The sequence below is a fragment of the Muscardinus avellanarius genome (genome assembly GCF_963383645.1).
Source record: "Muscardinus avellanarius genome assembly, chromosome: 12".
Classification (NCBI taxonomy): Eukaryota; Metazoa; Chordata; class Mammalia; order Rodentia; family Gliridae; genus Muscardinus; species Muscardinus avellanarius.
The window spans coordinates 38,987,455-39,002,187 of NC_137798.1; the positions used below are offsets into that span (position 1 = coordinate 38,987,455).

Here is a 14,733-nt window from a genome sequence, read left to right on the forward strand (position 1 = left end):
TCTTTCCCTAAATCATACTCACTTAGACTCCAAGGAGCTGAAAGCCATGTTGATGCAGGTCTCTATCTGCTAACTAAGTAAGATCTAGCTCCCACTCAGTTGCCGTTGACAATCACGGGAGCTTTGTTTATATGAAATCAGAGGGAAGATGGTGGGTTTGTGAGAGCTGAGTTTGCTTTGCGATGGTGGTGACTGTGTACGTTTACCTAATCAAGTTATGTCTGAGGCATTCAGCATCTTAAAATGAATGCCAATTACTGCTGGAATAGGGCATGAGTGAATCCTTCAAAAGGAAATTCAGTGGGCAGTTGCTGACACTCAATGAATTGCTGGCTCTTTGCCCAAGTGTGTGTGAAATGTTTGCACTGGTTTAAGGCCCTGATTGCAGTTGGCTCACAGAGTTTGTGGTGACACTGTAGATTTGATATCATATTCTCAAAAAGACAGAGGCTGGTGACAACATGCAGGGAAAGAAGTCTAAGGGCACTGTTAGAATTGGGATAAAGATGGTTACTGAGAAGCCATTCTCAGCCCAATCTCTGCATCTCATGGCAACAAGGGGAGAGCTGGTACATGCAGGGCACCTCCCGTACTTGACACAAGGCTCTGCAGTGTTCATTCATTCACAAGTTTTATTGTGTGTGTTCTAAGCCCTATTGTGACTATTATGGTTTCAGCACATGCCTCTGGCTTGTGAAGGTTACAGGTAGTGGGAGAGACAGAGACTATGCAAGTAAGTTCCAGCAGGAAAATTAAAGTGGGGTGGGGCACGTCACATGCCATCACAACTGCTCTAAGAGGCATTGACTGCTTTGACAGAATGAGAAATTGAGGTCCACAGAACCTAATTTTTTCCAATACCACCCAACTAATGAAGGATGAACAGAGAATTCAAATTCTGCCTGACTCCAGATCCCAAATCCTTTCATCTGGGTGTAACTGCCTCCCAGTAAGGTGAGCCCTCCCATGGGGCCCCCTCTACAAGCAGAGAGGAGAAGCAGCCTCTGGGAATGAATTTTAGATATCCCCAAATAAGAGACCTGAGCCACCATTACCCCATTAGAGCTCCTGTGTGGTATAACTACCTACCTGATGACTCAGCTGCCTTCATGGAGGCTGATGTGATGTGCATTTGTGCCCAGGACTTTGATGTCAGTGGTGGTATTTAAGTAGAGTGAAGGTAAAATTATAGAGTTAGGGTTTTCAGATAGCACTGAGTAGATATTGTTCTTCCTAGGTGTAGCCAGGTTACTGTTCAGCTGCATTGTTAAACCCCAAGAAGGTACAGTGTAGTGAGGGGTCCCAGCCCTGCAAGTATCTGACAGTGGGTTAAGTCCAATGGATTTGCAGCGTAAGAAAAGCAAGTTGGAGTCGACAAGATGACGAGCCTGGAACCTTGCATGTGTAACTGTGCTTCATGCACAGCCGCCCTTGACTTCCTGTCTGGCCAGTGGATCCCAGAGTCCTGCCCAGACATCTGATCATGTGAGCTCAGTCTCGACCACCCAGTTGGAGCACTATCCTACTCTGGGGCCTTTCCCGACTCCATCTCTCCCTGCTTCATTGTGAGTTGACTCACATACTTCTGCATGTGACTCCTTTGCTTATGTGTCGGTCTCCTCTCTACATAATGATCATCTGGAAGGCCAAGATGGCGCCTTCTCATTTTTATATCCTTGGACACATTTTCTGGTAAAAAGTAGACTTGACACTTAATTTTCATGGGTGCTTTTAGCTTTCTTCTGCCAACATATCTAGAAATGAAGAGAGGAGCCTGGTTTATACTTCCAGCACCTATGTCAGCAGGGTTAATAGCTTTCATATTATAATACTTTACTAAATTTTGGATGAATACATGTAATACTGTAGCCTGATATAGTTGAGCTTTGCAAATGGATCAGAGTGACTTCAGTAGCAGGTGCTGTTATAAGCAGCCTGTGTCCTTTGGGCCACCTCCTCCCACTTCTTTACAACTATTTATGTTGACTGTTCCTTTGGCAGAAAGTTATTGAGCATGCTGCCAAGCATTGATGTGGCTCAGAAGCTGGAGAGAAACGGAGAAGGGTGGGGGGAGGGATGGCTGAATGTATGAATGGATGATCAGGAGAGGGATGAGGGAAAGGGCAGGATGCATCACCTTCTTTCTCTCACAGAAGCACAAGCTGCTTCCAGCTCATCCAGCATGTCTTAGTTCCCTGTTGTATCAGTGGCTGAGGAAAGCCCGGAGGATGGATGGAGCATTAGACTGGAAGTAATAAGGTTGTGCCTGACTTACCTCAGTATTTATAGCAGATGGTATAAATGTCATAACATGAAGCTTTGGGATCAGACTGGGAAAAAAAAATCTAGATAGCAGATGTGAACCAGTTCCTTTTACAGTGAGTATAAGGACACTTCACTGACTCCCTCGGAGCACCCACTCTTCTTACTGGGCAGTTCAGCCACCTCCTGTCTAGTGCCCCCAGGTCAAGAGGGCATCACTGCCAGAAAGCAGCACTCATCTAAAACGCTTTTAAGAAAGTTTGCAAAATGAAAGTGTCATCCTTTCCAAGGGGAAGTCCCCATTAAAAATCTATACTACTCAAAAAAAAAAATGTGTATTTATGGAGAAGGTGATTTTGCCCAATTAAAGGACAAATATTAAACTTTGCAAAGCCAATGCCGTATTACAATTCCAAATTGGATGTGTCCTTTCTGTTTTTCTTTTGGAGAGCTATGGTCAGAGGGCGCTTGGTTTCTTTCCATGAATTGTGGCTTAGTTCATGAGAACTAAGGTATTCCTTCCTGACATACCAGGAGGAGATAGCCTGCTGTGCAGAAAGTGCTCCTGGGAAGAAGAAGAATTTAAACAGCAACCAAAGAAACAGCTCCAGTTCAGAGCATGAAGACTGTACTTAGAAAGTGGGGCAGCCTTCTTGTGTCAGGAATATGTCCAGGCTTGGGCCTGGGTGTGTTTGTGAGGCTCGTTCCCCATAGCCCACGGGACTCTTCCAGTACGTGGATGCCTGGCTTAGTGGACTGTGTCTCAGTCAACTCCGTGTCCTGGGCACCCAGCAGAGAGCCTGCCTCATGGTGAGGCTCAGTGTTCGCTGCTGTAGCCCCAAGCCAGAATAAATTAGCTCCCATCGTCTTGCTGAGTTCATGTTAGCTAAAATTCAAGACTCTACCGCCCACAGACTCTTGTCCTATGTTGTTTATTCTAGACTCACTTTATAAGTATCTCATTCTCAAAGCATCCTCATGTTAAAAGGTGGGGTTTCAGACCACTATGTCCCCCATCTTTACTAGAATTCCACAGACAGAAACTGATTTTTGTCATGACTAATTTTTTTACCATATATTTATTTTTATTTTTTTAAGAAAAATAAAAAAAACTCCCATCCACTCCACTATGTAATAAGAATGAAATAGTTAACTCTAATCTTTGTGTCCAAAAGCAGTTTCTGTGACATCAGGCTTATAAAATATTCATAAAAGCCGTGGATGTCACTTAAGTTGTTAAAAAGCAAAAAATGCCCTCAATAACTAAAGAAAGCAAAATTGGAATGGCTGAGTGACACTTTCCTCTCTTAGTGGAAGTCCTCTTTGGATTTGTAATGATTATTTTGATTATTTTTGGAGTACCAGGAACATAAGGCACATCCTTGTCCATTGGGCCATTCCTTCCCCAAGCCCCTCACACCCCTCTATTCAGCCTCAGCCTGCCGTGGGGCATGTCTACATTTTCCTGAGGGTTCGTCCTCAGAGGTTGATTGTCAGTGCTTCCTTTTCCCCTAGGACTGTCACTCCAAACAACAGCATAACCCGGCTGCCTTAAGAGTCCCATTGTCAAGGGGAATGTGGGTTGGCCCATGAAGAAAGTTTAATACTCTCTAAGTAGCCCGCTGAGGGACCTGCAGGAGCTTCTGCAGTAACTACCAGGTCCTTGGTGCAGAGAGCCACTTTCTCCTTTCACCAGCTACAAATGGAGAAATGTCTGACTAGGACTCTCATTTTCTGCAATGGAAAAGGAAGGTGAGGTGGGCCAAAGTAAATCTTCAAAATGCAAAGTTTGTGCTCAAAAGAAGGGCCTGTAATTTGTTGCTGATTGAATACATGAAAACATTGTCAAGACTTATTACAGTGATACTTGGATACTGTTTCTGATTCAGAAGATGATGTCATTTTGGTATATAAAATTGTAAAGATAAGTTTTCAAAAATCATATAAGTACTAGTCATTTCCTCAGAAGATGAGAAGTATAAACAGTCCCTTAACTAAAATGGGCCAATTGATCATTACATTATTTTCTGCTCCAGTCTTTAGTAGTTGAAGCAATACAAATATGGTTCTTTGAGAAGGGAGACACATGGTTTCTCTTTCCCAAATGCAGCAATTTATTTGTAAGTATTAAAACCCACAGACAGAGGGATGCTATCATCCCTAATTCTTTTCCCAGTGCATTCAATTCATACTTAAACTGTGGAAGAAATTTAAGTGTATGTTGTATCAAAGAATTTTGAATCAGCATAAGGCTTCTTAAAGTTTCAATTATATTCTTGGGTTAAATATCTCTTTTTGGTCTACACTGATAGCATTATATAATGTGTAAATAGGTTCTGGGATCTGAATTATAAAAATGATTTTTTTAATTTTAAAAATTTCTCTTAATATAAAAATTTAAAATAAGCACAAAGTATACTACTCCTGAACACAGGAAGGTTTTGTTTCTTTTATATTTACCTTTAATCTGGCTTTCTTATTCCTGCTTAACAATGCCCATCCTTATTTCTCTTCTCTGTTCATCTGTTATCCTACATTTTAGTGACAGAAGCTAATCTTGGGGAAAGTACATTGAAAAAGCTTTGTTATTATTTGTTTTCAGATATTTAGATGATGCACTGCATGCAATCTCCACATGCTTTCCTCAGTACCTTCGTACTTGCAGCAGCAGAGTTTTAATTATAGTGTTGTTTTGTGAGTAAGCTGGTACCCAGCTCTGCTTCAGCATCTCTTCTACAAACCTGAAATTCCCCATGTCAAAGCATGCACAGACACCGAAGAGTTTACTGTTAATTGCATGCAGCTTGTAATTGTGGTCAGAACTCTGTGGAACTCTGTGGGCCAGACTGAGAATGAAGGTCCAGTCCTGCATTCCATGTGAAAATGGACTTTTTAAATAGTGTTTTAAAATTTGATATAGTAGCTAGAGATTTTTGACATCAGCTAGGTGCATGCACACACATGCGCAAACACACACACACACACACACACACACACACACACACACACACGTACCTTGTAAACTTTTGTGGCTCCTGGGAAAACCCTCCCTGGCTCCTTTGGCCCTCCAGTGAGGGAGGCTAATTGAGATTCTTCAAGGGAAATCCCTTTTCTTTTCTTTGGTAGCCATGGTAAGACTCATTAAGCATTCTATACTCCATTCTTTCCCAGACCCTGACTTTGCCTAGTCCAAGTGCTAAAGCCCAGGGAGTGATGTCTGGGGATTCCATTAAGCCATGCTCCAGGCATCCCTTCCCCCAAGCTCAGTGTGGGAACAGATCCTAGCTCCTTGGATGAGGATTGGATTCAGAGGGCAGCTGTGAGAGGTGACCTGGCAGAAAGCTTGCCTCCTTTATTGGATGGGTGCTTCCACTCTTGAAATCCGACCTGTAGATCCGAAAGGCTACCCTGGCCTAGGGTGCTGAACCGCTCTCCACAGCATCAGGGAGGGAGTGAGGAAGTACGGCTGAAATGATCCTCCCTTCCTGCCCATGGCTGCTTCCTCCTAATAAAACAATCTGTTGGCAGCCCTGCCTCTGTGTGTACCCAGTCCTCTTCAGTTTGGGATGCTTTATCAGGAATCTCTCGGGTAGCGGGCCCCTCTGTGGCTTCCGCCTGTGGTCTTCCTTCCCACCATGAGCTGTTGTGGAGAGGGCCTGGATAGAGGTAGGCAGGAGGGCGTGTTGGGGAAAGGGCAAGGCAGGACGCCAGGCAAGTGGGCGCCTCACTCCCCCTTCATTCTGTGTCCACCAAGCTGTCTGGCTTCTGCTTTGTAATGGGTTCCTCTATGGCAAGTTGACCTTTTGGCTGAATAGGTCAAACTCCCGCTGAGTGCTAATCTCCACCTTCCCAAGGAGCAAGGGAGGGATAGGACCAACCAACAGACCAATGTACTTTTCTGAGGGGGGAATTGTCTTTTACTGCACAAAATGAATCCTCAAAGACCACCATTGTAGGGTTATGCTGAGGGGTCCAGAGGAAAACATTTTTTTTTTTTTTGCTGAGGTTGTTAAGAGGTAAAAGCAATTTTTCAGATCTGTATTTCAGATGGTGGCTTCCTTATGAGCCTTCCGCTTTTGAATAAGAGTACAGCCAGATGCATGATCCTAATGATTCATCAGCTCATCTTGAGTTTCTGAAAAAAGACAGGATTTCCTTAGATGATTTAAAAAAAAAATAAAAACCTTTCTCCCTTTTCTCCCTACCTACTTCTTCCATTTTAAATCTCTTTAAAAATCTAGATGCTCTTTGTTAAGCAATTCTAAACAATGAGTTCCAGGGCCGTGGTATTTGCTGATCACAATTACATACTGGTCCTACTTTTGTTATAAACTGCTTTACTTCTTTTTGGACTGTTTATGAGGATTTATTACACGAGTTACATTGTAGAAGCTAGAGTTTTTCAACATCAGAGAGGCACTTGGAAAATGAATATAATCTTAAATTGAATTATTATAGTTTGATTTTTTTTCTTAAGGTGTATAAAAGCTGTTTGAATTACACAGCTCTCATGCTTCACTGTCATTGAGCCAGTGACATAATCTTCATGGACAAAAGATTGTGTGTTCTGTTTATCTTACCGTGTGTGTGTGTGTGTGTGTGTGTGTGTGTGTGTGTACACACCTGCATGCGTTTGGTTAGTGTTCTTCAAATGTCATGAGTAGTCTTCTAGTCTTCTAGTTGAAGAAACAATTAAGTGTAATATGCCGGATGACCCAGTGACGGTTCTGCAGTAATAAGTACGTATTGTATCTGGATGACCAAAGGGGCTTAGAAATGGTCAATTCCCCAAAGAGAGAAATGGGAGAGTGCTTCAGAAGCCATGTTACTTCCCTAAGGATGATGGACCTCATTGGGGAAGTGCCCTTTTAGTTCTTCTTCAGGCACTAATGACACTCTGTAACCATAATGAGATTAACAGAGAGACAAAATAACTGTGTTTATATTTGTCCTGAGTTATCAGCGTCTCTGTTCTCAAAATGCCATGCATGATAGTGTAAGTGCAAGATAAGAAGTCCGTATTTAACATCTATTCAGTTACCTCTAATGCTGTAGTTAAAGCAGGGCTCCTACTAGGGGCATAATGGGCTCCTGTTTAACATATTTATGTTGGTTGTAAAATTAGGAACTGTCATTACAGCCCCACATCACCTGCATAAGTGCAAAACATATAAATCAAGAGAAGTTCCAGGGCCATAAAAACGCCATTGAATAGAATGGCATGAAACTACTTAGAAGATACTTGTTTATTATGCTCGCACGCATAGGGATGCACTCTCGGGTTTCTAGAGGATTTGAAGAACAAAGAAGAGCCATGCAGGTAGGGCTCAGGGATGGAAGACCTGATGAAGATATTATACAGCCTGAGCCCTACTGGGGAAAAGACAGGAGGAGAAAGCCCAGCAATAGCTAGGCTCGGATAACCCCTGCAGGTTATTCAAGCCAGCTGTTTCAGGGCTCCTAGAAGGCATTTGAGCTGCCATCCGTTGTGACTGGAGCGTGCTTCCTGGGCCTTCTAGTAAATAACACTTTCTTCCCTTTCCTGTGAGGCTTCAGGATCCCCTCTTAGTGGCTGATGCTGTCTTGGACCCCTCAAGCCAGTTCTAGGTAAACTAGTTTATGTTCCTTTAAGTTAGTCTATTTTTAAGGAGATGTAGTGGTTTATTCTGAACTCTCTAAATGAAAACCCTGAAGTGCCCCCCAATTATGAATTATCAATAATGATCTTTCTGAATCTTAATTATTGCCTCAACAAAAAAGAGTGGAGACTTTAGAAGTTTTTCAACTCCCCTCTCCTCTCTCCTAAAATCCACCCACCCCCATAATCTTAAAAGAGGGAGGGTGCTGCAGATTTTATTCATGTGGGATCATTCACACCACGCTACCATAATGTGCAATTAACACTTTAGAAACTGAAAACAGTATTCAGCAAGACAGCTGCATTATCAAAAATGCCAAAGGAGTTTTGAAGGGAGTAATGTGCATGTTAGAATAGGAAATTAATCAGAAACACATGCACACGCACACACACACACACACGCGCGCGCGCGCACACACACACACACACACACACACAGCAGTGCTGTCTTAAATATATCTGAATGTCAAAAATCCAATGGCTATACTTATATTAAAGATTAATCTCAGAATAGAAAACTGATTCTTTTCTGTTTTAAGATTATTAGCCGTATGTTTTTCTTCTAAAGCAAACAAGGATATTGAGGTAGAGATCTATAAGATGCCTTTCAGCTGGAATATTCTTTAATAATAATCACCCTTTAATGATATTTTATAAATTTTTCCCGCTGAAAAAAATATTGCTTTTATTTTTCTCTTGCCAGTAATAATGATACTTCACACTCATGCTGTTTTCAAAGTGCCTTTCAGAAACTGCACTCACTCACTCTCAATTGTAGGAGTGAACTCCCTGCTTTTGCACAGCACAATAATCATAAGTGCATTTATGTTATAATCCCTACTAAGCTATGGATCCAACTGACCGACTTAGTAACTGAAATGAGACAAAATTCTCCCAGCAGCATTTTGCTGGAATTTTCTCATTAACTGGCTGAAAGTGTTTTTTAGCCATAAGAAAGTAGGGGATTGTGATGTTATTTTCAATTAGTAGTACCTGGGCTTGAAGAAACAGATTTGTAATAAAATTTTCAGGAGAAGCAGGAGGACATGGAGACTTTTCTTGCCTGAAATATAGGAAAGATCTGAATTTTTTTTTCATAAGTTACTGTGAAGTAAACAGATTTTTATGATGCTTGAGAACAAAAAACAGCAGCAGCCGCTAGCAAAACAGATTTAAAGGCAAATTGTTACCCTGAGTAAAAAAACATAATGAAAAAACCCTAAATTATGTGTATTCCGCAAATATCATGCCTTGAGCCTATTTTTGTTAAAGATTAAGTTGATATTGTGTGGGGTTTTTTTCAGATGCTATTGATAATGTAACAAGGTGGTAATGTAATTGGAAAGAAATTAAGCTAAATATATGAAATCAGAGCTCCAGCTTAATTGATTTTCTTGCTTTTTTCTTTTTTCTTTCTTTTTTTTTTTAAGTTATAGGTGCACAGCGAAGGAGAAGCCCCAGTGCACTGGCCATTGAAGTATTTGAAGCACATTTGGGAAGTCACATTTTGCAGGTACCTTTAAAATCAAAAGAAAATTGTTTATATTTTACCAAGAAAAAGTCATGTGTTTACCCTTTTTTTATAAACATTTTAAATTTCAGATGTGTGTTTGATTGGTGTTATTTTATCTTGGGATTCTGAAATTCTTATGAATTTTTTTTTCCTTTTTAGAAAGCCATCCCTTGAGAGAATATTAATGAGAAAGGGAGGGCAAGTATTACTTGTGCTGTAATAATTTAGATGAGTGGCAATGTTTCGTTGATATGCAATGTATAGTAACTGGCCGTTCCCAGAGTGACTGTGTGTGTGCTGTATTTGTAGTGGATATATGTGTGTGTGTGTGTCTTAGAGCTACATGTTGTTTTGGGAAGAGCAAAGTTTTGTTGTGAAAACAATGTGACATTTTTATGTGTCGCCAAACTTTAGTTCTTTGCTTGAATTTATATTTGTTAAGTGCTTCTGTTTGCCTCTCCAAATTAAAAAAAAAAACTGCTTAGGGTGAAAATTTTGAAGTCTGTTGTTATATAAAGGAGACTGATAATAGCTGATTTTTCCAGTGAATCTCATTACAAATAAATGCAAGGACTTGGATGAAACTGTAGCTACCTCACCCTAAAGACGATTCATTCCCAACTCAGCATCTTATTCAGTTTTTTTTCCTTTAGAATATGCCATCTATTCAACAGATCTGACTTTATCCAATATTCTTCATTGGTCCTTCTTCTGTGATATATGTTGCTTTGACCAAACCTTCTTTTAGCTGTAGAAAATATTTTTACATGGAATTTGAGGAAGAGAAATGTTTAAATATTTAGGCAACTCATGATGTTTGGAAAAGGTGATTATGTCTTTCTTAGGTAGACCTTCAGGAAAACTAAAAATAAATTCCAGATTCCTGCCCATTCCAATTTTTTAAAAATTTCCTCAATTATGCTTTCAATTTTCTAGATTGTCAAAAGTAGTAGTAACTCTAGCACGTTTTTTCCCAAAGATTATATACTAGAAAATATTTCTCACTTCTTCCTGAAAAAAAATTATCTTATCACATTCATATCCTAGTAGTTCTCCAAAGAAGTCCCTTTTCTGGTACTTTCTGAATCACCTGACACTTGTTCAGGGGCTGTATTCTTGGATCTCCTCCTGGCTCTACTCAGAGTCTACAGGATCAGGTCCAGGAGCCTGCATTTTCAAAGACCTTCTAAGATAACATTAATATTGTCTAAGGCCTGAGAAACCACAATTTACATTTGTAAATTTAAGGCCCTGAGAAGTCTCACTTCATTTCTGTTTATTCTGTATTTATACTTTTTCATTAATATCTCATGGAATAGATGTTTCTCGAAACCCAGCTTGAGGGGTGCTAGTCTATCATGTACATAAAATTTGAGTCATCTTTGCCATAGCCCAGGACTAGTTAAGGATACGGAAAGGGACTTATTTCTTTCTACATCTTCAAATTTGTATGTCCTTTTCTTCTTTACATACTTTGTTCAGAGACTCCATTATAAATTTTGTGTTGGGTTCTGATGTGACTCTGGGATCTTCCTGCTTATGTTCAGAAGCAGTCAGAACTTAAGACCCAATGGAAGTATGGTTCCAAGAGTAGCCCTAGATGATCAACCTCTGGGTTATCGCAACTCCAGAATTCTATGGGGAGGGTGATTTAAGAGTTGTAAGAATTTAAAGCTAACACAAAACTTAAGAGTTTTAATTGAATATGACTCAGTATAAAATATTGATTGGCATCTAGGAGTGGTGGTACACAGTTATAATCCAAGAACTTGCCAGGCTGACACAGGAGGATCGTAGGTTTGCGGCCAGCCTTGGCAACTTAGTGAGACCCTCCAGAGCTTAGTGAGACCTGTTTCAAAATAAAAAATAAAATGGGTCTGGGGATGTAGCTCAGAGGTAGGACACCCCTGCGTTCAATCCTCAGTTCCATAAAACAAACAAACAAACAAACAAACAAAATAGATTGGCTGTCTTAAGTGCCATTCAACATTGGGGATCTAAAAGGAGACTGCTTGCACTTCTTTACTTTGGGGGGGTCCCACTTTACTTAGCACCAGTGCTTTAAGAAAAGCCTAGACAGCTGAATGCAACTTGGAGAATAACCAGACTAGTAAGTGGACTAGATTTCTTCAAAGAGCCTAGGGAAGTTAAGTTTGGAAAACACATAATTTAAAAGGGATATTAATATCCTTTCTATATATTGGAAGACCTCATTTTGAAAAAAGATTAGATAGATTCTAATTGACTTCAGAGTATAGAAGAAAAAAAAGAGAGAGAGATGGGTAGATATTAAATGCCTTCATATTAGGAAACTCCCAAATATAGCTAGTCCATTTGGAATATATTCAAAGTGCCATTGGCTTCAAAAGAACATATAGGTAGCTTCATAGATAAACTTTCAAGAAAGTAAGAAATTAAATAATGGTTGAATTATGTAATTTTGAAATTGATAGAGAAACGGGAACCTCTTGTATCATTTGCTTTTTAACACCAATACTTACGAAGTGGAAGAACTACATAGTGCTCTATGTGGAACTATATAGCATAATATTTTCTTTTTTAAAATAACTGCATTGTGATCAAGATATAGTAACAAGAAGAAAGAAGTAGTAACAAGAACCTCCTCTAAGCTATCTGATTAGTTATCTTGTCCAATTAGCAAGGAAATCCTTGAGTCCCTAGACTCAGGTCTGTGCTAATTTTAACAATAACTCCTTGTTCTGTAAGGTTACAATAACCTCTTCAGTTTTTTCAAAAGGCTCCCTGGTATAATCCGGTTCATTTCTGGGGACCGAAGATGATTTTTTTTTCTCATTATTCCTTTCTACCACTCTTCCTTCACTTGCAAATCTTTGTTGAAACCTGTGTCTTCAACAAGTATGTGTAGTTTCTAACCTCAGTTTATAGTCATTTACTCTTCCCCACAAAGTTTTAGATACATAGAAAGAAGACATAATTCATACATAGCTGCTATCTTCAACTAGCTTGCATTCATTTGGGGAGAGAGGAACAAGGGGGCCTCATAAAGTGAGAAATCTTAAACTGGTCCAGCATGATGGGGGTGTAAAAGAGCAAGGCTTTCAACTGGCCATAAAACATCAAAGAAGACATCTCAGGGTTTTTGATGGGTGAATAGGAGTTTATTAGTTGAAGAAAATGGAAGAATATTCCAATCAAAGGCATATCAAAAACAAAGGCATGGAAGCAAGCAATAATAGATCTTGTTTGGGGACTGTTAGGATGTTTGATAGAATAGCTGCTTCACATGCACCGAAAGCACATAGAGATGGCAGGGGAGTAATTATACGAACCATGTGTGACAGCCCGAGTGAGCCAAGTGGGAGATATGGACTTGGGTGTCTATCCAGTGTTGAGCCCATGGAGAAGGCATTTTTTTCAGGAAGTCACAAGTGAACAATTTGGTTTATTTCTGAAGTCATTATCAAAGTACAGTGTGTAGAAAGTCTTTGGGTTGTAAGAGCCTGATACAGAGGCCATTTAGGAAATAGTTCCAATTGCCCAAGAAAGAGAATATGCAAATATTCTCCCAAGGTAGAGCTCTGTAAAAGGAGAGATATTGAGAGAAAACCATTGGCCTGTGGTCACTAAGTAGAGGTGATAGCCAAGGAATGGCAGGGTCAATAAAGGTCGCAGGTTCTCTGGATTAGTAACTGGATATTCCGAATTTCTTAACTGAGAGATGCTGAAAGGGATATTTCTTACATAGCCAAGTTGGTATAAGGTGAGCAGTTTGACATCCTAGGTATGACCCTCTGGAGCAAAGTTGAGGCTGGGGCTGAAAATAGTGTTGGGCATTACTGATCACTGGTGTGTAAATGAATGAGAGTTCACGTCAGGCAGTGAGTTGAATCTTGTGGAAATGATGTTGAGCAAAGAGAAGAAGACTAGGGATTGGCAACCCGAGGGTGGGCATGTCGCCACATAGAGGCAAGTAGATGAGAAAGGAGTGGACAAGAAGGGATAGGGAAGCATAGAATTTGTTTTTGCTATAGGAAGGGGTATTAATATCAAAGTCACTGAAGATGAATCATGGAATAGGGCAAATACTGAAGAGATGCCTTGAGTTTTTTCAGTCACAACAGTTGCAGTAAACTGTTAGGTGCAGAAGACAAACGTGATCAAACAATAAAAAATAAAAGAGAAGAATGTAGAGTTCTGTGATGAAAGAAGGATGGGGGATGAAGAGATAGTGTATAAAAGTGTGTTTTCCTGTTGTTGAGAGGAACTCTGATGGTCTGAGATCCATGGGGACAAGCATATTTATGCACATAGGAATATAAATGAAAACTAACTCTTTTGGCCAATTTTATGTTCTTTAGGAACTAGTCTTTTCAAAATCAGTATTTTAGCCAGGTATCAAGCCTGTAATCCTTGAACTTGGGAGGCTGAGACAGGAAGATCACAGGTTCATGGCCGGCCTCCACAACTTAGCAAGATTCTCAGCAACCTAGTGAGACCCTGTTTCAAAAAAAAATGTAATTAGGAAGTAGAATTTCCCTGGGTTCAATCCCCAGTACCACAAAACAAAGCAAGGCAAACCAAAATTCAGTATCTTGTAGTCATAGCTGTATTAAGAAAGGATTAGATTAGTAGATTACATTATTATTAATGGCTAAATGCCATTTATATGATGGATATATCATAATTTATTTAACTATTTTCCTGCTTTTGAGTATTTTGATTATACCTAAAAATTTACATTTCTAATATGCATACCAGCTTGTGGGGGTACATGTATGTGTGTTTCAATTAGAAAAGCCTAGTCCAAGCTGAACCTGAGGTTACACATCCCCAATCCCAGGATTTGAGAGGTTGAGGCAGGAGGATTACAGGCTGGAGACCAGCATGCAGAAACTTAGTAAGACCCTGTTTCAAAATAAAAATTAACTAATGGTGGGGTGTGACTCTGAGCTAGAATCCCCCTGGATTAAATCTCCAATATCATTAACACACACTTATACACACCCTAGTTCAGATGGATTTTATCATAATTTTTTTAATTTTACTAAAAATACTGTTTTTTTCATATCATCATTGAATATTTACTGTACACATTTATTAGATAGTTTCTATGATTATATACATTTTCAAATTTATAAGCAAGGACTTAGAAAACTTACACATCTGTTTAGGTAACAAAGGTATTAAACAGTGTTATGCTAACACTAGATTAAAATACTTTCCAAGAAATGATAAGGATATTTTAAAAGACAAAGATAGCCAGGGATGGTGGCACATGCTTGTAATCCCAGTACTTGGGAGGCTGAGACAGGAGGATCAAAGTTTCATGGTCAGCCTC

At 39.8% G+C, this 14,733-nt stretch overlaps 1 protein-coding gene across 12 annotated transcripts in view; it reads left to right on the forward strand.

Moving 5' to 3' along the window:
• The window catches only part of NPAS3 (neuronal PAS domain protein 3), a gene marked incomplete at both ends in the record, with an annotated part of 883,378 nt that overhangs the window by 418,951 nt on the left and 449,694 nt on the right, over positions 1-14,733 (forward strand). For 6 of the 12 annotated variants that reach the window (XM_080707497.1, XM_080707502.1, XM_080707503.1 and 3 more), the window contains one exon: positions 9,337-9,413. In XM_080707497.1, coding sequence (XP_080563623.1) covers positions 9,337-9,413 — 77 coding nt within the window. Of the gene's footprint in view, positions 1-9,330; positions 9,414-14,733 lie in introns of all 12 variants that reach the window. The other 6 variants (XM_080707501.1, XM_080707505.1, XM_080707506.1 and 3 more) reach the window with 1 other exon arrangement.